A 25,009-nucleotide genomic window follows, 5' to 3' on the forward strand; every position below is an offset into this window, starting at 1 on the left:
GCATTGGATCATTTTCTCGAGAGATGACCGAAAGTAGCCATTGACAGTGGTGATGTATCACATAAAGCCAGCCATGGAAAGGAGTAAGACTGATTGGATGAAGACAGCAGGAAAGCAGAGGTTCAGAGGAACGAAAAGCATCTCTGTTCGCTTATCTGAAATTCCTACCAATGAATTACATAAGTATTTCTATCCCTTCTTTTATTTATTATTCGAAAACACCATTATCACTTTATATCTGCCTGACTGAGATTTACAAGGTGACCATAGCTTGCTTTATACCAACAATCTCCGTGGGATTCGACCCTTACTCACGTAAGGTATTACTTGGACGACCCAGTGCACTTGGTGGTTAGTTGCATCGAAGTTGTGAATCATGGTATTGGCACCATGTTCTTGGCGCCATTGCCAGGGAAAGAAAGAGCCATGAATTTTACATAATTAAAGTGTAATCACGATTACGCGTACCAAGTTGCTCACGTTGCCAGGGATTGTTTGAGCCTGGATATCACAATTTCGTGCACCAGTTAACTAAGTGAAAATAACAACCTCTTTATACTACACTTGAGAGAATTCCAACAAGGACAGAACTTCCAATTAATCATTCCCCCGGTCAAGGCTTTTTATTTTGAATAATATAAATTCCTTTCAATTTTCATTGCACTTAATTACAATTGTTTATTTTCAGATATTCAACTCTCAAAAATTCTCGGAAAACTCATGATTAATAAATTAGCACCTTTTCTAGCAACTCGTTGGGAGACGACCTGTGACTCATACTCCCAGTATTTTTATTCTAAATTTTTGTGACAACCTTTCTAAATTGATGAGGTGGATTTTTGCTGGTTAAAAGCTATAGTCGCAACGCTGTTCTTTTATATTATAATCTCTTAATTGGTCTAATTTCTGCCACGCATCAACAGGTCTACTGAAGAAACATGGCATTGTGCACAAGGTGGCAACAGCTTACCATTCTCAGACCAATGGGCAAGCCGAAGTGTCCAACAGAGAGATAAAGTGCATCTTGGAGAAGATAGTCAAACCTCATCGGAAGGACTGGAACACTAGGCTTGTAGACGCGCTTTGGGCTTATCAGACAGCATACAAGACACCCATCGGGATGAGTCCCTTCCGCCTAGTCTATGGCAAAGTTTGTCACCTCCCAGTAGAGGTGGAACACAAGACTTTCTGAGTTGTAAGGGAATGCAACATGGGATTTGAGAAGGCTGGGGCTGAAACGAAGCTGCAACTAGCAGAACTGGAGACTCTTTGACTCGAAGCATATGATAACTCCAGACTATGCAAAGAAAAGGTGAAGGTTGTGCATGACTGGCATATCAAGAGAAGAGAATTCAGACCTGGGGAGTTAGTCCTCCTTTAAAACTCAAGGTTGAGGCTCATGCCAGGCAAGCTGCGTTCAAGATGGGAAGTCCCCTATAGAGTAGAGAAGGCAGAGCCATATGGAGTCTTCCACCTGAGTCATCCCTCAAGCTCCAAATTCATCAAGGTCAATGGATATCGCTTAAAGCTATATCATGGTGAGAAGATGAAGCACAACAAGGAGCTGGAGATCTTCCTTTTGGAGGATCCACCAACAGAAGCAGACTGAGCTTGCGGACCGTCCAATTTAAGGATGTAAAAGCAAAGTGCTAGGTGGGAGACAACCCACCATGGTATGATCGTCCCTTTTCATTCCTAATTTTATTTTATTTTGTTTTTCACAAGTATTCTTCATAATTTCTACATAATCATCTGCATTTTGCATTCTGTATTCTACATAAAAAAAAAAGCATTCGACGCGCGAGCGTCCATGACGCGTACGCATCATATGTGAATGCGAAAATTTTATGCATTGAATAGAGAGTTGGGCAGAAGTGGTGCTAGAAATGTGCCTTGCACACAAACAAGCCCATGCGTACGCGTCCCTCACGCGTGCGCGTCGCTTGCACTTTCAGCAGCCCACGCGTAAGCGTCCCTGACGCGTACGCGTGACCCTGGAAATTGGCGTAAATGGGTGTTTGGCTAGAGAGTTGTGTTGGTGTGGGGCTGGAACTGTGCTGGAAGAGATTGAGACGAGATTAATATGATAGAGGAGATTGAGACGAGAATTTCGATACCAATTTTATAGAAATCGACCCAAGATTGAACCGAACGGGCCAAACTAGGCCAACCGGACCCATATTGGGCCCTTGACCCAACCAAACTAAACCTAAAACCCTTATTTCAGCACTCTCTCTCCTCACTAAACATCAAACACGCTGGAAATGGTATGAGAGAGGGGAAGAACACTCTTCCATGGTTCTAACCCTCACTTGATCTTCAAACTACCATAACTTTTGATCCGGAGCTCCGATTGTCGCACCGTTTGTGACCACGTGTTCACCGCAAAGAGCTCTACGAAAATCACTACTTTATTCTTGAGTTAAGCCACGAATCTAGTCCAGTTTTCTCAGCCTTAAATTCAAATTTTTGGTTGAAAAGTATTGAGATTTTGGGCTCTTTAATATTATAGGACCCAACTAGCTTGAAGGAGAAGAGAAATATTATCTTCTTGATCCTTGGGTGTGGTAAGATTCTCAACCCTAGTAGAATTTATTGGTTTATGATGTTGGGTATTGAGTTGTTGTGTTTGAATATGATATTTGTGGCTTAGGTAGTGTGTATGTGAATAATGAAGCTTGATTGAGATTTTGGAAAGCTTGGAAATGGGCTTTGGTGTGATAAAAATCTGTTCTTAGAGGTGTTGAGACATTGAGAGCTTGCGAAAAAGTGATTTGGAAGTGCTCCGGGTTAAGCGGGGAAATCGGCTACGGTATGGTCTCGGTTTCCTATATCTAAAATGTAATGTGGTGTGAAAACTTAGGCTAGAGGCCCTAAGATAGGTTTTGAATGGTTGATGTTGTTGAATGGTTGAGATAAATTATGTGGTTAAGTATGTGATTATGAATATTGATGTATTGATGGTGTGATGCATGAGATATATGCATGTTTTGATATATGATTAATGGTTGATTGAGGTTGAATTGTGGGTGAAGCCATATTGATGGTGAGGGTGATATTGGTTGTATGTAATGATGGTTGATTGAAAATGGTATTGCTTGGAATTGGGATGAGAAATTATGTACTACATGGTATTGTGTTTGAAGTTGAAATTACTTGAGTGAAATTGGTTAAAATGATGGATTGGTGGACTATGATTTGATAAAAATGTTAATGTATGAGTTGAGAAGGCTTGAAGTGGTTTTTGGTATGTTTTGGTTGATTTTAAAAAGAGTTGGAATTGGTTTGTTTTGAAAATGGTACTTTGTGGTTTTGTATGAAAATGTGGTTTTTAGGCATATTTTGACGGAGCATAACTTGGACTCCTGATCCCCGATTTGTGCAAAATTTATTTAGAAATGAAATTGGATTCAGGATGTTTATGCCATTCGAAGAACGGGTGAAAAATGATTTGAAACGGAGAAGTTATGCCCGTCGGAAGATTGGGGTTTGAAATTGTGAATTCTGCAGCTTTTAACTTAGAAAAATTTTTGGCAGAAAGCACTCCCACGCGTAGGCGTGGCCGACGCGCACGCGTCGTTCTCAATTTTCACTCCCTACGTGTGCGCGTGGCCCACGCGTACGTGTCGATGAGCGAATTCGATTGGCCCAGCCAAATTCTAGAGAGTTATGCCTGAGTTGTGCTGGTTTTGTGCCTGGGGTACAAAACTAATGAGCGGATAATTTATACGCTTTTTGGCATTGTTTTTAGTATATTTTTAGTAGGATCTAGTTACTTTTAGGGATGTTTTCATTAGTTTTTATGTTAAATTCACATTTCTGGACTTTACTACGAGTTTGTGTGTTTTTCTATGATTTCAGGTATTTTCTGGCTGAAATTGAGGGACTTGAGCAAAAATCAGATTCAGAGGTTGAAAAAGGACTGCTGATGCTGTTGGATTCTGACCTCCCTGCACTAAAGTGGATTTTCTAGAGCTACATAACTCAAAATGGAGCGCTTCCAATTGCGTTGGAAAGTAGACATCCAGGGCTTTTCAGAAATATATAATAGTCCATACTTTGGCCGAGTTTAGATGACGTAAAAGGGCGTTGAATGTCAGTTCTACGCTGCTGTCTGGAGTTAAACGCCAGAAACACGTCACGAACCAGTGTTTAACGCCAGAAACACGTTACAACCTGGCGTTCAACTCCAGAAAGAGCCTCTGCACGTGTAACATTCAAGCTCAGCCCAAGCACACACCAAGTGGGCCCCGGAAGTGGATTTATGCATCAATTACTTACTTCTGTAAACCATAGTAGCTAGTTTAGTATAAATAGGACTTTTTACTATTGTATTAGACATCTTGGGACGTCTGGTTCTTAGATCATGGGGGCTGGCCATTCGACCATGCCTGAACCTTTCACTTATGTATTTTTCAACGGTAGAGTTTCTACACTCCATAGATTAAGGTATGGAGCTCTGTTGTTCCTCATGAATTAATGCAAAGTACTACTGTTTCTCTATTCAATTCAACTTATCCCGCTTCTAAGATATTCATTCGCACTTCAACATGAATGTGATGAACGTGACAATCATCATCATTCCCCCACGAACGCGTGCCTGACAACCACTTCCGTTTCACCTTAGATTGGATGATTATCTCTTGGATCTCTTAATCAGAGTCTTCATGGTATAAGCTAGATTGATGGCGGCATTCATGAGAGTCCGGAAAGTCTAAACCTTGTCTGTGGTATTCCGAGTAGGGCTCTGGGATTGAATGACTGTGACGAACTTCAAACTCGCGAGTGCTGGGCGTAGTGACAGATGCAAAAGGAGGGTGAATCCTATTCCAGTATGATCGAGAACCTCAGATGATTAGCCTTGCTGTGACAGAGCATTTGGACCATTTTCACAAGAGGATAGGATGCAGCCATTGACCACGGTGATGCCTCCAGATGATTAGCCATGCAGTGACAGTGCATCGGACCATTTTCCAGAGAGGATGAAAAGTAGCCATTGACAATGGTGATGTCCTTACATAAAGCCAGCCATAGAAAGGAGTAGGACTGATTGGATGAAGACAGCAGGAAAGCAGAAGTTCAGAGGGACGAAAGCATCTCTATACCTTTATCTAAAATTCTCACCAATGATATACATAAGTATTTCTATCTTTATTTTCTGTCTATTTATTATTTATTTTCGAAAACTCCATAATCAATTATTATCCGCCTGACTGAGATTTACAAGATGACCATAGCTTGCTTCATACCAACAATCTCCATGGGATCGACCCTTACTCACGTAAGATTTTATTACTTGGACGACCCAGTGCACTTGCTGGTTAGTTGTATCGAAGTTGTGAATGAAAAACGATTTATTAAGACGTGCGTACAGAGTTTTTGGCGCCGTTGCCTGAGATCACAATTTCGTGCACCAAGTTTTTGGCGCCGTTGCCGGGGATTGTTCGAGTTTGGACAACTAACGATTCATCTCGTTGCTCAGATTAGGAATTTTCTTTTTGTTTTATTTTCAAAAATTTTTCAAAAATCTTTCAAAAATTTCTCATCTATTTTCGAAAAAATAAAAATTCTTTTCAAAAATTTTATTATGTTCTTCAGAATTTTTAAGAATGAATTCTAGTGTTTCATGAAGCATGTTGAAGCCTGACTGGCTGTAAAGCCATGTCTAATTCTTTTGGATAGGGGCTTCCAACCATCAGCATAGAGGCAAGTTAATTTGATAATTAATGAGCAGTATATCTGAGTTACATTCTAAAGCTGACTGGCTATTAAGCCATGTCCAACCCTTTGATTGGAGCTTTAGGCTAATATTGAAAGATTCCTGGAATTCTTCTTAGAAATTTTGGAATCCTTATTTTTCTTTCATAAATAATTTTCGAAAAATACAAAAAAATTTTAGAAAATCATAAAAATAAAAAATATTTTGTGTTTCTTGTTTGAGTCTTGAGTCAATTTTCAAGTTTGGTGTCAATTGCATAATCATCTTGCATTTTTCGAAAAAAAATTCATGCATTCATAGTGTTCTTCATGATCTTCAAGTTGTTCTTGGTAAATCTTCTTGTTTGATCTTTGCATTTTCATGTTTTGTGTCTTTTCTTGTTTTTCATATGCATTCTTGCATTCATAGTGTCTATACATGAAAAATTTTTAAGTTTGGTGTCTTGCATGTTTTCTTTGCATTAAAAAATTTTCAAAAAAATATGTTCTTAATGTTCATCATGATCTTCATAGTGTTCTTGGTGTTCATCTTGACCTTCATAGCATTCTTGCATGCATTCATTGTTTTGATCCATAACTTTCATGCATTAGGTCTTTTTCATGTTTTTCTCTTTCATCATTAAAAATTCAAAAATCAAAAAAATATATCTTTTCTTTTTTCTCTCATAAATTTCAAAAATTTGGATTGACTTTTTCAAAAATTTTTAAAATTCAATTGTTTCTTATGAGTCAAATCAAATTTTCAATTTAAAAATCTTATCTTTTTCAAAATCTTTTTCACAAATCAAATCTTTTTCATTTTTCTTAGTTATTTTCGAAAATTTTAAAAATATTTTTTAAAAATCTTTTTCTTATCTTTATCACATAATTTTCGAAAATAACATCATCAATTAATGTTTTGATTCAAAAATTTCAAGTTTGTTACTTACTTGTTAAGAAAGATGCAAACTTTAAGTTCTAGAATCATATTTTGTGATTTCTTGTGAATCAAGTCATGAATTGTGATTTTAAAAATTAAATCTTTTTCAAAACCAATTTCAATCATATCTTTTCAAAAATATATTTTTATCTTATCTTTTTCAAAATCATATCTTTTTCAAAAATTTGATTTTAAAATATCTTTTCTAACTTCTTATCTTCTTATCTTTTCAAAATTGATTTTCAAAATTTGTTTCAACTAACTAACTAACTTTTTGTTTGTTTCTTATCTTTTTCAAAACTACCTAACTAACTCTCTCTCTCTAATTTTCGAAAATATCTCCCTCTTTTTCAAAAATTCTTTTTAATTAACTAATTGTTTCAAAATTCAATTTTAATTTATTTCTTCTTTTAATTTTCGAAAATTACTAACCATTTTTCAAAAATAATTTTCGAAAATTCTCTTTCTCTCTCATCTCATTCTATTTATTTATTCATCTACTAACACTTTTCTTCATCTCACATCTCTGCTCTCCTCACCCTTGTGTTTCTTTCTTTACACTACATTCTTTTCTTCTTCTACTCACACAGGGGAACCTCTATACCTGGGCAGAAAGGATCCCTATTATTATTATTTTTCTGTTCTCTTCTTTTTTATATGAGTAGGAGCAAGGACAAGAACATTCTTGTTGAAGCAGATCCAGAACCTGAAAGGACTCTGAAGAGAAAACTAAGAGAAGTTAAATTACAACAATCCAGCAAGCACCTTTCAGAAATTTTCGAACAAGAAGAGGAGATGGCAGCCGAAAATAATAATAATGCAAGGAGGATGCTTGGTGACTTTACTGCACCTAATTCCAATTTACATGGAAGAAGCATCTCCATCCCTACCATTGGAGCAAACAACTTTGAGCTTAAACCTCAATTAGTTTCTCTGATGCAACAAAACTGCAAGTTTCATAGACTTCTATCTGAAGATCCTTTTCAGTTCTTAACTAAATTCTTGCAGATCTGTGATACTGTTAAGACTAATGGAGTAGATCCTGAAGTCTACAGGCTCATGCTTTTCCCTTTTGCTGTAAGAGACAGAGCCAGAGTGTGGTTGGACTCTCAACCCAAAGATAGCCTGAACTCTTGGGATAAGCTGGTCACGGCTTTCTTAGCCAAGTTCTTTCCTCCTCAAAAGCTGAGCAAACTTAGAGTGGATGTTCAAACCTTCAGACAGAAAGAAGGTGAATCCCTCTATGAAGCTTGGAAGAGATACAAGCAACTGACCAAAAAGTGTCATTCTGACATGCTTTCAGAATGGACCATCTTGGATATATTCTATGATGGTCTGTCTGAATTAGCTAAGATGTCATTGGATACTTCTGCAGGTGGATCCATTCACCTAAAGAAAATGCCTGCAGAAGCTCAAGAACTCATTGATATGGTTGCTAATAACCATTTCATTTACACTTCTGAGAGGAATCCTGTGAGTAATGGGACGCCTCAGAAGAAGGGAGTTCTTGAAATTGATACTCTAAATGCCATATTGGCTCAGAATAAAATATTGACTCAGCAAGTCAATATGATCTCTCAGAGTCTGAATGGAATGCAAGCTGCATCCAACAGTACTCAAGAGGCATCTTCTGAAGAAGAAGCTTATGATCCTGAGAACCCTGCAATAGCAGAGGTGAATTACATGGGTGAACCATATGGAAACACCTATAATCCCTCATGGAGAAATCACCCAAATCTCTCATGGAAGGATCAACAAAAGCCTCAACAAGGCTTTAATAATGGTGGAAGAAACAGGTTTAGCAATAGCAAGTCTTTTCCATCATCCATTCATCAACAGACAGAGAATTCTGAGCAGAATCCATCTAACTTAGCAAATTTAGTCTCTGATCTATCTAAGGCCACTGTGAGTTTCATGAATGAAACAAGGTCCTCCATTAGAAATTTGGAAGCACAAGTGGGCCAGCTGAGTAAAAGGATCACTGAAATCCCTCCTAGTACTCTCCCAAGTAATACAGAAGAAAATCTAAAAGGAGAGTGCAAGGCCATTGACATAACCATCATGGCCGAATCCAAGGAGGAAGGGGAGGACGTGAATCCCAAGGAGGAAGACCTCCTGGGACGTCCAGTGATCAATAAGGAGCTTCCCTCTGAGGAACCAAAGGAATCTGAGACTCATCTAGAGACCATAGAGATTCCATTAAACCTCCTTATGCCATTCATGAGCTCTAATGAGTATTCCTCTTCTGAAGAGAATGAAGATGTTACTGAGGAACAAGTTACCAAGTACCTTGGTGCAATCATGAAGCTGAATGTCAAATTATTTGGTATTGAGACTTGGGGAGATAAACCTCCCCTGTTCACCAATGAACTAAATGCATTGGATCAACTGAGATTGCCTCAGAAAAAACAGGATCCTGGAAAGTTCCTAATACCTTGTACCATAAGCACCATGACCTTTGAGAAGGCTCTATGTGACCTTGGATCAGGAATAAACCTCATGCCACTCTCTGTAATGGAGAAACTGGGAATCTTTGAGGTACTAGCAGCTAAAATCTCATTAGAGATGGCAGACAATTCCAGAAAACAGGCTTATGGACAAGTAGAAGACGTGTTAGTAAAGGTTGAAGGCCTTTACATCCCTGCTGATTTCATAGTCCTAGATACTGGGAAGGATGAGGATGAATCCATCATCCTTGGAAGACCTTTCCTAGCCACAGCAAGAGCTGTAATTGATGTTGACAGAGGTGAACTAGTCCTTCAATTGAATGAGGACTCCCTTGTGTTTAAAACTCAAGGTCATCCTTCTGTAAACATGGAAAAGAGGCACAGTAAGCTTCTCTCAAAACAGAGTCAACCAGAGCCCTCACAGTCAAACTCTAAGTTTGGTGTTGGGAGGCTGACGTTAGGATTTCTGCCAGTAAAGAATGTCATAAAAACAGTCGCGTTGTAGATATAGTCTCTAAACCGACAAAAATCCCTTCGTACAAACGTTTTGGGTGTCACAAGTAACAAACCCCTTTAGAAATTGTTAACCGAGTATTCAAACCTCGGGTCGTCTTCTCAAGGAACTGCGAGGAAGTGTGTTCTTATTATTGGCTATAAAGGTTGTAATCAGGGTTTAGAAGATGAGAAGCAAGTAATTTAAATGACAAGTAAAGTAAATGGCAATTAAAATAAATAAATACTGTAAGGCAAACTTTTGGCAAGGTAAGAGAAGTCGGAGGTCCAACGTAGTTATCTCTCTCAACTATGATGAAAGTTGAATCTAAACTCCACTTGGTCAACCTTTACTAGGGCAAAGGAAAGTCAGGGGACTAATTAAATTGACCTTTGAATCCTATTTATTTCCTAAGAAAAGGTTGGGATTGTTAAGTTCAGCTCAATTAGCAAGATAACGATTATCAATTATGTTGAGTTTAATAACTGTTGAGTTACTAAATTCTTAACCAGAACCAAAAGGGAAAGAAGTAAAATTGCTGGAATAATAAAAATATCCTTAGATAGGAAGCAATGGCAACTTGAATCAAGAGAACAATCATAAACTGAAAATACCTCAAATATCATTAATTCAAATAACTGTCTGTAACATGGAAGAATTCTTAGATCAAATTATAATAATCAATTCAAATGTTGGAATAAATAAATGTAGAACTAAAATAAAAGAACATTAAAACCTGGATCCAGAGTTACTCTTAAAACAAGAAGAAATCCTAAATCCTAAAAGAGAAAGAGAGAAGATCTCCCTCTCAACTAAATCTAAATCATTGAAAAGTAAAATATGCGAACTCTCTCTGAATGGATGCATTTCCACACTTTATAACCTCTGGTCTATGCTGTCTGTACTTGGATCTGGGCCAAAAAGGGCTTCAGAATTCGCTGGGGGCGTATTCTGTAATTTCTGGTGCGTGGCCTCTGTCATGCGTCCGCGTGGGTCACGCGGGCGCGTCATCTGGAGCTTTTCCTTTCCACGCGGTCGCGTCAGTCATGCGACCGCGTCATGTGCATTCTGCTTAAGGTGCGCAGTCGCGTCAGTCATGCGGCCGCGTCGCTGCTGATTCGTGCTTGGCACGCGATCGCGTCATCCATGCGATCACGTGAATACCTGTTTCCTTCAAGGCTCCGTTTTGCTTTCTCCTTCCATTTTTGTATGTTTCCTTTATCATCCTTTAAGTCATTCTGCCTTAGAAAATCTGAAACTACTCAACACACTAATCACGGCATCGAATGGAAATAAAGGTAATTAAAATAATTAATTTTTTAAAGCTTAGGAAACATGTTTTTCACAATATGACATAATAAGGAAGGGAAGGTAAAACCATGCAATTAATGTGAATAAGTAGGTGAAGAGTTGAATAAATCACTCTAATTAAGCACAAAAGAACTCATGAAATATGGGTTTATCAGACGCCACAACCAAACTCTAAGTTTGGTGTTGAGCTCCCACATCCAAACTCTAAGTTTGGTGTTGGGGAGTCTCAACAATGCTCTGAACATCTGTGAGGCTCCATGAGAGCCCACTGTCAAGCTATTGACATTAAAGAAGCGCTTGTTGGGAGGCAACCCAATTTTTATTTATATAATTTTATTTTTATTGTTATTTCATGTTTTATTAGGTTCATGATCATGTGGAGTCACAAAATAAATATAAAAATTGAAAACGGAATCAAAAACAGCAGAAGAAAAATCACACCCTGGAGGAGGATCTCACTGGCGTTTAAATGCCAGTAAGGAGCATCTGTCTGGCGTTCAACGCCAGAACAAAGCATGTTTCTGGCGTTGAACGCCAGAAACAAGCAGCATCCTGGCGTTCAGACGCCAGAAATGCACAGTGAAGAAGAGCTGGCGCTGAACGCCAGAAACAAGCATCTGGCTGGCGTTCAACGCCAGAAATATGCTGCATCTGGGCGTTGAACGCCCAGAACAAGCATCAGTTCGGCGTTTAAACGCCAGAATTGCATGCAAAGGCATTTTACATGCCTAATTGGTGCAGGGATGCAATTCCTTGACACCTCAGGATCTGTGGACACCACAGGATCATCTCAGCATCTGTGGACCCCACAGGATCCCCACCTACCACCACTCACTCTCTTCCCTCTTCTCAATGTTCATCCTCTCTTCCCAATAAACACTCTTCCCCAAAACTCTTCACCAATCACCTCAATCTCTCTTCACTATCACCACTCCACCACTCACATCCACCCACTCTTCCCCATAAACCTACCTCATAAACCCCACCTACCTTTAAAATTCAAAATCAATTTCCCACCCAAAACCCACCCTTATGGCCGAACCTTACCCCCTCCTCTCCCTATATAAAGCCCTCCATTCTTCCTCATTTTCACACAACACAACCCTCTCTTCTCTTCTTGGCCGAATACACCTCTCCCTCCTCTCCTCCATATTTTCTTCTTCTTCTTCATCTATTCTTTCTTCTCTTGCTCGAGGGCGAGCAATATTCTAAGTTTGGTGTGGTAAAAGCATAAGCTTTTTGTTTTTTCATTACCATTGATGGCACCCAAGATCGGAGAATCCTCTAGAAAAGGGAAAGGGAAGACAAAAGCTTCCACCTCCGAGTCATGGGAGATGGAAAGATTCATCTCCAAAGCTCATCAAGACCACTTCTATGATGTTGTGGCCAAGAAGAAGGTGATCCCCGAGGTCCCTTTCAAACTCAAGAGAAATAAGTATCCGGAGATCCGACATGAGATCCATAGAAGAGGTTGGGAAGTTCTAACAAACCCCATCCAACAAGTCGGAATTCTAATGGTTCAAGAGTTCTATGCTAATGCATGGATCACAAGGAACCATGATCAAAGTAAGAACCCGAACCCAAAGAATTATCTCACCATGGTTCGGGGGAATTACTTAGATTTTAGTCCAGAAAATGTAAGGTTGGCGTTCAACTTGCCAATGATGGAAGAGAACGCACGCCCCTACACAAGGAGAGTCAACTTTGATCAAAGGTTGGACCAAGTCCTCATGGACATATGTGTGGAAGGAGCTCAATGGAAGATTGACTCAAAAGGTAAACCGGTTCAACTGAGAAGACTGGACCTTAAGCCTGTAGCTAGAGGATGGTTGGAGTTCATTCAACGCTCAATCATTCCCACTAGCAACCGGTCTGAAGTTACTATAGACCGGGCCATCATGATCCATAGCATCATGATTGGAGAAGAGGTGGAGGTTCATGAGATTATACCTCAAAAACTCTACAAGGTAGCTGACAAGTCCTCCACTATGGCAAGGTTAGCTTTTCCCCACCTCAATTGCCATCTATGCAACTCAGCTGGGATTGACATAGAAGGAGACATTCCCATTGAAGAAGAGAAGCCCATCACTAAGAAAAGGATGGAGCAAACAAGAAAGCCCATTCATGGAGCTCAAGAGACGCATGAAGCTCATCACCATGAGATCCCGGAGATGCCTCAAATGCATTTTCCTCCACAAAACTATTGGGAGCAAATCAACACCTCCCTAGGAGAATTAAGTTCCAACATGGGACAATTAAGGGTGGAACATCAAGAGCACTCCATCATCCTTCATGAAATTAGAGAAGATCAAAGAGCAATGAGGGAGGAGCAACAAAGACAAGGAAGAGACATAGAAGATCTCAAGGACATCATTGGTTCCTCAAGAAGGAAGCGCCATCATCACTAAGGTGGACTCATTCCTTGTTCTTAAATTATCTGTTTTTCGTTTTTTTTATGTTAAGTGCTTATCTAAGTTTGTGTCTTATTACATGATCATTAGTATTTAGTAACTATGTCTTAAAGTTATGAATGTCCTATGAATCCATCACCTCTCTTAAATGAAAAATGTTTTTAATTCAAAAGAACAAGAAGTACATGAGTTTCGAATTTATCCTTGAACTTAGTTTAATTATATTGATGTGGTGACAATGCTTCTTGTTTTCTGAATGAATGCTTGAACAGTGCATATGTCTTTTGAAGTTGTTGTTTAAGAATGTTAAATATGTTGGATCTTGAAAGAATGATGATAAGGAGACATGTTATTTGATAATCTGAAAAATCATAAAAATGATTCTTGAAGCAAGAAAAAGCAGCAAAGAACAAAGCTTGCAGAAAAAAAAAGGGGCGAAAAAAAAATAGAAAGAAAAGGCAACCAGAAAAAGCCAAAAGCTCTTAAAACCAAAAGGCAAGAGCAAAAAGCCAATAGCCCTTAAAACCAAAAGGCAAGGGTAATAAAAAGGATCCCAAGGCTTTGAGCATCAGTGGATAGGAGGGCCTAAAGGAATAAAATCCTGGCCTAAGCGGCTAAACCAAGCTGTCCCTAACCATGTGCTTGTGGCGTGAAGGTGTCAAGTGAAAACTTGAGACTGAGCGGTTAAAGTCAAGGTCCAAAGCAAAAGAAGAGTGTGCTTAAGAACCCTGGACACCTCTAATTGGGGACTTTAGCAAAGCTGAGTCACAATCTGAAAAGGTTCACCCAATTATGTGTCTGTGGCATTTATGTATCTGGTGGTAATACTGGAAAACAAAGTGCTTAGGGCCACGGCCAAGACTCATAAAGTAGCTGTGTTCAAGAATCAACATACTGAACTAGGAGAATCAATAACATTATCTGAACTCTGAGTTCCTATAGATGCCAATCATTCTGAACTTCAATGGATAAAGTGAGATGCCAAAACTATTCAAGAGGCAAAAAGCTACAAGTCCCGCTCATCTGATTGGAGCTATGTTTCATTGATATTTTGGAATTTATAGTATATTCTCTTCTTTTTATCCTACTTGATTTTCAGTTGCTTGGGGACAAGCAACAATTTAAGTTTGGTGTTGTGATGAGCGGATAATTTATACGCTTTTTGGTATTGTTTTTAGTATATTTTTAGTAGGATCTAGTTACTTTTAGGGATGTTTTTATTAGTTTTTATGTTAAATTCACATTTCTGGAATTTACTATGAGTTTGTGTGTTTTTCTGTGATTTCAGGTATTTTCTGGCTGAAATTGAGGGACTTGAGCAAAAATCAGATTCAGAGGTTGAAGAAGGACTGCTGATGCTGTTGGATTCTGACCTCCCTACACTCAAAGTGGATTTTCTGGAGCTACAGAACTCAAAATGGTGTGCTTCCAATTGCGTTGGAAAGTAGACATCCAGGGCTTTCCAGCAATATATAATATTTCATACTTTGGCCGAGTTTAGATGACGTAAAAGGGCGTTGAACGCCAGTTCTACGCTGCTGTCTGGAGTTAAACGCCAGAAACACGTCACGAACCAGAGTTGAACGCCAGAAACACGTTACAACCTGGCGTTCAACTCAAGAAAGAGCCTCTGCACGTGTAACATTCAATCTCAGCCCAAGCACATACCAAGTGGGCCCCAGAAGTGGATTTATGCATCAATTACTTACTTCTGTAAACCCTAGTAGCTAGTTTAGTATAAATAGGACTTTTTACTATTGTATTAGACATCTTGGGACGTCTGGTTCTTAGATCATGGGGGCTGGCCATTCGACCATGCCTGAACCTTTCACTTATGTATTTTTTAACGGTAGAGTTTCTACACTCCATAGATTAAGGTGTGGAGCTCTGCTGTTCCTCATGAGTTAATGCAAAGTACTACTGTTTCTCTATTCAATTCAACTTATCCCGCTTCTAAGATATTCATTCGCACTTCAACATGAATGTGATGAACGTGACAATCATCATCATTCCCCCACGAACGCGTGCCTGAAAACCACTTCCATTCCACCTTAGATTGGATGATTATCTCTTGGATCTCTTAATCAGAGTCTTCGTGGTATAAGCTAGATTGATGGCGGCATTCATGAGAGTCCGGAAAGTCTAAACCTTGTCTGTGGTATTCCGAGTAGGGCTCTGGGATTGAATGACTGTGACGAACTTCAAACTCGCGAGTGCTGGGCGTAGTGACAGACGCAAAAGGAGGGTGAATCCTATTCCAGTATGATCGAGAACCTCAGATGATTAGCCGTGCTGTGACAGAGCATTTGGACCATTTTCACAAGAGGATAGGATGCAGCCATTGACCACGGTGATGCCTCCAGATGATTAGCCATGCAGTGACAGCACATCGGACCATTTTCCAGAGAGGATGAAAAGTAGCCATTGACAATGGTGATGTCCTTACATAAAGCCAGCCATAGAAAGGAGTAGGACTGATTGGATGAAGACAGCAGGAAAGCAGAAGTTCAGAGGGACGAAAGCATCTCTATACCTTTATCTGAAATTCTCACCAATGATATACATAAGTATTTCTATCTTTATTTTCTGTCTATTTATTATTTATTTTCGAAAACTCCATAATCAATTATTATCCGCCTGACTGAGATTTACAAGATGACCATAGCTTGCTTCATACCAACAATCTCCGTGGGATCGACCCTTACTCACGTAAGGTTTTATTACTTGGACGACCCAGTGCACTTGCTGGTTAGTTGTATCGAAGTTGTGAATGAAAAACGATTTATTAAGACGTGCGTACAGAGTTTTTGGCGCCGTTGCCTGAGATCACAATTTCGTGCACCAAAAACGCACCCACGCGTACGCGTGGCTGATACGTAGGCATCACTGGGCTTTTCTCCCATCCACACGTGCACGTGGAGGGATGCGTACACATCACTGTGTTTTGCTGTGTTCCACGCGTGCGCGTGGGCGACGCGCATGCGTGACCCTGTTTTCATCCCAAAGTTAATTTTTTAGTTTTTAAAACCAAATTTCATACTTCTAAGCCTCCGATCTCACCCTTTATGTCTTAAATTATTATGATATGCCTAGCGATGGGAAGAAGCTAGGAAATGTGGTAACTTGTGAATGAAGAAAGGGGAGAATTAATGATAAATGATGATCAAAGAGAATTGTATGAGATACGGAGGATGATGGTGGAAGTGCTTTATATGCCATGAGCCAAAGGGCTGTGATTGTTAATAAATTGGCTAGTTATGGATTGTATTATGAGACGAATGGCTAAGATATTGCCAAATTATGGCTGAGCCATTGTGAATTATGGCTGAGTATGATTGCATATATGCTTATTGAATGAAATGTGAATGTTGCACTTCCACTATCTGAGATACGAGTTTTCCTGGGAGAAAGTAATGGCTAGCCACCATGTGCTCCAGGTGGAGACTCGATACTCTGATCTGCTGACCCTATGTCATAAGTATGGCCAGACACTGTGAAAGTTCCGGATGAGCTCGCGCCCGTGAATGTACACCAGTGAGGGTGTTGGATATGAATTATGATTTATTATTGAGTATAACTCGAGTTAGGGATGCACGACAGAGGGACAGTCCAATGGTTAGCTACCAGAACTTAGGTTGGCTATATAACCGACAAATGATATCATCAGCCATTAGGACAGGCATTCATCATATGCATATTATGTGAATTGTTTGAAATTACCTAATTGACTGCATATTACCTGCTAATTGTCTAAATGTTATATCTTCTTCCTATTTATATATCTCCTTGTATGATATAATTGTATTTGCCATATTATATTACTGCTGGCGGTTGGGAGGTCTGCAGGATTTGGAAAGGGGAATGTTAGTTAGACTAAAGATCTTTAGTCAGTTGCCATTTATGGTTTAGTCTATTTATAAGCTTTGATTTATCTGGTGGAAGTTCTAGGATTGCCTTCGACTTTCCCAGGACATTACATGTTAGATATGTGGGAACTGTTACTATACTGAGAACCTCCGGTTCTCACCCATGTGGATTTTGTAATTTTCAGATGCAGGACGTGAGGCTTCTCGCTGAGGCATGCTGGAGACTTCTTGATAAGCGAAGATCCTTGGTTCTCGGGACTTTATTTTTGGTCTTATGTTTTTACTTAGATACTTTTATCTCCACTAAATAATGTATATATATACTGTTTGACTCCTCTTAGAGGTTGTTTTGGAGAACAGGTTTTGTTAGCTTGTCCTTGGGGTTTCCCTTGGGTTTCTTACTCTATGTTTATGTTTATATAAGTATACTTTTATGCTCGGAACGGTTATCTTTGCAAACTGGGTCTTGAGTCTTGATATTCGTATCTTTGGCACTCTTTTGTTTATGGTTTCGTGTTAGTCTATCTTTTGTCGGTTTTGTTACGTTATCGATCAGAGTGTTGCGATTTTCTATTTAACGGTTTTGTTTTATCCCTTATTTTCAAAGGCTCCTAGTTATAAACATTCTTCACAATACTATATGTACTAAATTTTATTTTTAGAGGTCGTACTACTTCGCCACCTCTATCTTATGACTTAAGCATAAGGCTCTGTGTGGTAGGGTGTTACAGATTCCGTAACCGCATCCTTCCCTTTAACAACTCCTAATTTCTCACCCGAATTACGAGAATTCACACCCAAATCGCGAGCTTCCAATTCAGCCTCTTTTTGAATCTCATGATTGTTGTGTGGCACTAGTGTCGGGGCTTCATTATTTTTTCCGTCATCACCAAAAGAATCACTGTTTCCTTCCAAGGACTCTTTCTCCCTGCACAATAATTTATCATGCCCATACCGTGCACAAGTAGAACAAATCAGCTATAAACTCTTGTACTCCACTTCATGAGTCATACCCTCTACTATAATATGTTTGATTACAGGCAACCCAAGATTAATTTGAACACAAGCTCGGGCATATTTTCCTCTTTCTGCAAGCTTAGTGGCCGAGTCTACTTTCACCGAAACCCCTATTGCAGAAGCAATTCGCAACATTGCTTGTTCCTGGTAATACCAGATTGGAAGTCTCGAAATTCAAATCCATACTAGCGTTGATCCGAAGGATTTTTTACATGGCCTAAAATCCACTTTCCATGACTTTACTGCAACATAGTGACCGTCTATCAACCACGGACTACCAAGAATGACTTTCTCATGATCCGCAGTAATATCAAATTTAACCAAAAAATACCCAAACCCCACATCCAACAAATCAAACCCTCCTTTGATGCACCATACTATCCGAAGCTTATGCATAAGAGCCGTGTAGCCATAATACTTATCCAGCACCTTGATCACGATGGCTTCCTAGACAGCTCTTTGCCTCCTTAATAAAACTAACACTTAGTGGACGAGAATCACCCTGTTTACCTACCGTCGCGATACTATCCCCAGATAAAGACCCTACTAATAACATTTAGAACTAATAAAGTATTTTTATGAATATTATTAATTAATCACTAAATGTATTATTATTTATTTGTATATATTTTACAATTTTTGAATAAAACTATAATTTATTTTTTTATAAATATTAAATATATATTCTTATATAATAGCTCATTATTTTATTTTTATGTTACACCGTAATATAATTATTAACTATAAAAAAAGATAACACTTCTTGAAAAAGAATTAAAATTTAAAATAAAAAGATAAACACGTTTTGGAAAAGAATTTAAATTTAAAATGAACAAAATAAAAGAGAGAATCTGGGAAGTTATAGATGTGGTGGGGTGAAATAGAATATTCTGCAATAAAGATAGATTCTTGATAGTTGTTAATCAACTTAACTCTATCTTTCTCTGCTCATATATAATAGAGTCCTTGGGAGTTAATAAATACTGAACCTCATCACATAACTCAACACAACACAACACCACACTTCACATTGTCTTTTATTGCGTTATCCTTTTTCTGTTTGTGTTCGTTACTGGTCCCTCTCCTCACTCTTATAAAAACACAGACACCACTATCATCTTTCTTCATCACTTGTTTTTCTTTTCCCTCATTCACTCCTTACTCATCAGGTACAATCTATCTCATCAATTTTTATATATCTCTTCTTTCTTTTTTCTTATTATACTTTGTTATTATTCTTGTTTTCTTTCATTAGACATGAATTAGCTAATTGTTCTTCACAAGTCTTAATTTATTTAAAATAAAGCAGAAGTTTAAATAAAAATCTAGTGGTTTTTTATGGTCTGACATAATTTGGTATGTATTCACATGAAGCTTGTGAATTTTGATCCCGTTTCCCTATTGCTGGTACTCTTCGTTTGCTTATGATGTTTCTACCTTCCAAACTTGTACAAATTGCAATTCGAATTATTTAAATAAAAAATAAAAAAAATGGCTTCCCCGTTGTCACATGATTTTTGTTTTGCTATAACTTTGGCGATATCACTACAAGAAAATAGAGTTATTTTAACACTTTATTTTTTAACACCATAATTAAATGTCAAAATTAATATATATTTTTGACAAATATCATAAATGTCAAATTTTTTATATTTTCTTGATGAATAATTTGACCGTAAAAAATTACTCCTCAATTTTGATACTCATTTGTTTTTAATTACTCCACTATTTTTCTTCTTCTTTGGGCTCTGTTAATTTTGACATCACACTGCTCTCAGTTTAGGATTATACTACTCATTATTCTTTATCTTCAAAATCTCAATTTATTCTTTAGTTTCAAGATCTCATTTCATTCTTTGTTAAAATATTTTGTTAAAAATATTTTATAGTCAATAAGTGTCAAAATAAATAGTATTTTTGACAATTAATAAGTATCACAAAAAATATATTCTCAAAATTTTCTAACAAATTATTTTTGACAACCAATATTTATCAAAATAAGATTTAAATTTTTTTCACAATCACTTATATGTTAAAAATACTATTTTTGACAAAATTTTTATTAACATATTTTCATAGTTAAAATAGTGTCAAAATTTATTTTTTTGACAAATTTTAATTTTCTTTTACACATTATAACCCTAAAAAATAATCTATATTGTTGTAGTGTATTTTCTGTTTCTACTTTTTCTCCATTCATCTCGGATCTTTTGATTTATTCTATTATATTTAGTGGTGGAACATACACTTTCTGCACATCAGCTTCTATCATTATTTTAACTAAGGGATTAAAATAAATAAAATTGGAATAGATGTAAATAGATTAAAAATAATAAGTAATTTCACCGCCTAAAAAATAGAAAATAATATTTTAAAAAAAACATTTTTTAATCTTCCATTATATACCATAAAAAATTATAAGAAATTGTATTAATTTTTAAGTAATTAATATTAGATAATTTTTTGTAAATTTTTTTATTTTTATTTTTAATTTTTTGTAGACATGCATATCATAACTAGTGGCACTAACAATCATATGATGATACTCATGGTTACACTGTGTTATGCACCTGTGAATCTCCAATCCGTGTTCATAGCCAAGCTGAACCAGCAAAGGTTGCATCATTGTGTTGACCAGTGCCAATGACTCTGTTGAAACCCGTTTCTTTCACATTGACTGCACGTGTCCTATTGTTATTAGAGAAAATATAAGAAAATAATATTTTTTTAAATAACTTAAATAATAAATTAGAAAAATTTTAATTTTAATTTTAAAATTTAAATTTTAAATTAATTAAAATTATTCATATTTAATAAATTTAAAATATAATCCATTATTTATATTATTTACAATCTTCATTGTCTATCTAACAAAATTGTTGTTATTATTATTGTTCTATCTCTACAATTTTCTCTATTTGTTATTTTTTATTTGAATTCTCAATGTTGTTTGATTACTCGTCCATTTATATAGTGGAGCGTGTCACATGCACATATTCATAAGTTAAAATAACAAGAATTTTTAGAGAATTCTATTAAAAAAAATAAACATAACTAATTTTAAAAAAATAAATATAATAAATTTTATTTTTAAAAAGATAAAATAATAAATAAAAATAAAATAAAAATTTAATACCACTCACCACCCGCACCTTGTATATTTATCATTGAGATGAGAATAGTTGTTTAATTTCACAGTTATACATTAAGCTAATCGATCTTCGTTATTATCAGAAGATGGCTAAGGAACAATTGCAGGTGCTGAATGCACTGGATGTTGCAAAGACACAATGGTACCACTTCACGGCTATTGTGATCGCTGGGATGGGTTTTTTCACCGATGCCTATGACCTCTTTTGCATCTCCCTCGTCACCAAACTCCTTGGCCGCTTGTACTACTACGATGGCTCCAGCAATCCCGGTTCTCTTCCGTCTAACGTCTCCTCTGCCATCAATGGCGTTGCATTCTGCGGCACTCTCGCCGGTCAACTATTCTTCGGTTGGCTGGGCGACAAGATGGGAAGGAAGCGTGTCTACGGAATGACACTCATGCTCATGGTTATTTGTTCCCTTGCCTCTGGACTCTCCTTTGGAAAAGAGCCTAAATCTGTTATGGTCACTCTTTGCTTCTTTAGGTTAGTATAAATAACTTATTATCCTTATTTCTTGTTCTTAGAGTATAAACATCTAATTAAAGATTTTGGCGCAATTATCTTTATATATTAATTTAAAAATAAATAATTAGTTAAATAATTTGATATATGTAACTAAATTCTCAATTTTTAACTATCAATTTCGATTATCAACTTGTTAGCAAAAAAAAGGTGCATGCAAGTCTCCAATCAAAAACAAATAACCCTAATATCTTATTATTAATAGTTGATTTATTTGTCCTTGTTTTAGGTTCTGGCTTGGGTTTGGGATCGGCGGCGACTATCCTCTCTCTGCAACCATTATGTCTGAGTACGCCAACAAGAAGACACGTGGAGCATTCATCGCGGCAGTCTTTGCCATGCAGGGATTTGGAATCCTTGCAGGTGGCATGGTTGCGATCATAGTTTCGTCCATTTTCAAGGGACTGCACCCTGCTCCGGCCTTTGAGTTCGACCACGTGGGGTCCACCGTGCCAGAAGCCGATTATGTTTGGAGGATAATCTTGATGTTTGGCGCGCTTCCCGCTCTTGCGACGTACTATTGGAGGATGAAGATGCCGGAGACAGCAAGGTATACGGCCTTGGTGGCGAAGAACGCAAAGCAAGCAGCTTCGGACATGTCCAAGGTTCTTGAGGTTGAGATTGAAGCAGAGCAAGAGAAGATTGAGCAGCAAGAAACAGGAGGAGGCAACGATTTTGGATTGTTCTCGAGAGAGTTTGTTAAGCGGCATGGGCTTCACCTTGTTGGAACCGCCACAACTTGGTTCCTTTTGGATATTGCTTACTACAGCCAGAATCTGTTCCAGAAAGATATCTTCAGTGCCATCGGTTGGATCCCACCCGCGAAGACAATGAGCGCAATTGAAGAGGTTTACAAGATTGCGAGAGCACAGACTTTGATTGCACTGTGCAGCACTGTTCCCGGTTACTGGTTCACGGTGGCACTCATTGATAGGGTGGGGAGGTTTTCCATTCAGTTGACGGGGTTCTTCTTCATGACAGTTTTCATGTTTGCATTGGCAATACCTTATCATCATTGGACCTTGAAGGGAAACCAGATTGGCTTTGTTGTGATGTATTCATTGACGTTCTTCTTCGCCAACTTTGGACCCAATGCCACCACTTTTGTGGTCCCTGCTGAGATCTTCCCTGCTAGGCTTAGATCAACATGTCATGGCATCTCAGCAGCTGCAGGCAAAGCTGGAGCTATGGTTGGTGCTTTTGGATTTGTTTACGCTGAGAAAGGAATTGGCATCAGGAACACCCTTATAATCATGGGTGTGGTTAACGTCTGTGGCTTCTTCTTCACATTCTTGGTTCCTGAATCCAAAGGAAAATCACTAGAAGAAATGTCTGGTGAGGTTGAGGACCAACAAGCTGTGGATAATGTTGTTTAAGCTTTAGTTAATAATTATGAATCTTATACATGCATGGTTGATTAGCTTTTACAATATGATTTTAAGACGGTGGTATAGTACATCATGGAGTCTTAGCTTTAATTATTAATTACGGAAAAGTCTAGGAGGAGCAACTTTATTAAAAACATGTAATCAGTAAAAAAAATGAGTTATTGAATAAAATCTTACACTATTAAAATCATCATTGATAGCTATTTGATAGGGGTGACAACACGGGTTGAATCCGTCGGGCCGACCCATTAAACCTGCTAAAAAGGATGGGTCGGGTTAGGATTTGGAGTCCGCCAAATTAAAAAAATTCGGCAAATTGGCGGGTTTTGGCAGGGCGGGACAGGCCGGTCCACCGGGCCGAAAATTTTAATTTTAATTTTTTTATTAAATAAAATAGTGATTACTATTATAAAATTAATAATTATAGAATTTTTAAACATTTTTTTTTTGTTTTTATTCTTCTTTTAGTTATTAACTTTATTTATTTTATTTTATAATTTCGTATATTTGTTCGAATTATGTGACTCTTGTTTTTTAAAATAAAGATAGTTTTATTGACAAATATTATTTTGAACAATTTTATTGAAGTTAAAAATAAAAAAAATAGTAAAAAAATTATATTATAATTTGACTATTTTTTATTTGTATTTGATTTTTTTAATTATTATTTTTTAATTAATTTTAATGAATTTTATTTTTCAAAAAAAACGGACTAGCCCCCCGACTCGCTAATCCGCCAATCCGCCATAAAGTGGGACAGACTAGCATTTTGAACCCATTTTAGTTGGCGGTGTGAGCCGGCGGCGGGACAGGACGGGTTGGGGCGGGCTGGCCCGCTTTGCCATCCCTACTATTTAATGGCTACAAATTACAAAAGTTGCTGACTCCTAGCACTCCTCATTAATTGTTATAGACTTAAAAAAGAAAGTATAAATTCTACCCAATTTTTTTTTAAATAATAAAAAATAAATTATTTTTTTATGACATATTTTATTATTATTGAATAAAATAAGTTAGTTTATCATAGTTAAACTTAGTTTAACCTAAATTTTGTTAACTTAATCAATCAGTATTACTATTTTTACAAATTATAAAAATCACTAAAAAAGTTTTATTTTATAATTTTTTTTATTTTCTTAAATCATTATCATACATCATTTAATTTATTTCAACCACAAAATAAAAAAATAAAAAAAAGACAAAAAAAGAGACATGAAATTTAAAATTCTTAAAACACTTTTTTAATAATTCTCTCTTACTTTTTTTATTCTTTCAAAAATCTTCTTTATTCTTCTTAATAATTAAATTAGGTCCATTAAAAATATTTTAAAACAATGAAACTTTTTAAATATTTGACTTTTAAAGCAATGAAAATGGAAAGGATTTTAATTGAAAATTCTTTTTAAAAATGATGGATAAAAAATAGATATAATTAGTTAACAAGAGCAATGAGAAAGATTTAAAAAAAAATTAAGAAAGTCTCCGAGAAAAATTTTTGAGAATTTTAAATTTTTGGTGTCTCTTAAATTTTTTTATTTATTCTTTTTGCTTTTGAGATTTATTTTTTATTTTATGATTAAAATTGATTAATAAATATATAATTTAAAAAAATAAAAAATTATAAATTTAAATTTTTTTAATAATTTTTATAATTTGTAAAAAAAAGTTATATCATGATTAATGGATTAAATTAACAAAATTTAGATTAGATTAAAAATTAAAATTAACCATAATAAATCAATTTATTTTATTTTATTTAATAATA

At 36.8% G+C, this 25,009-nt stretch overlaps 1 protein-coding gene across 2 annotated transcripts; it reads left to right on the forward strand.

Moving 5' to 3' along the window:
- The first annotated feature begins 19,216 nt into the window (after positions 1-19,216).
- On the forward strand, positions 19,217-23,299 carry LOC107619703 (low affinity inorganic phosphate transporter 1-like). 2 transcript variants are annotated; one of them, XM_016321996.3, is made up of 3 exons: positions 19,217-19,351; positions 21,417-21,817; positions 22,086-23,299. In XM_016321996.3, exons 2-3 carry the CDS (start codon positions 21,420-21,422, stop codon positions 23,230-23,232), a joined length of 1,545 nt encoding a protein of 514 aa, XP_016177482.1. In that variant the 5' UTR covers positions 19,217-19,351; positions 21,417-21,419; the 3' UTR covers positions 23,233-23,299. The 2 variants fall into 2 exon arrangements, with proteins under 2 accessions (XP_016177482.1, XP_020968234.1); XM_021112575.2 differs by having other exon boundaries at positions 19,219-19,351; positions 21,420-21,817.
- The last annotated feature ends 1,710 nt before the right edge of the window (positions 23,300-25,009 follow it).

This window comes from Arachis ipaensis, chromosome B9, assembly GCF_059453495.1.
Source record: "Arachis ipaensis isolate K30076 ecotype BB chromosome B9, ASM5945349v1, whole genome shotgun sequence".
Lineage (NCBI taxonomy): Eukaryota > Viridiplantae > Streptophyta > Magnoliopsida > Fabales > Fabaceae > Arachis > Arachis ipaensis.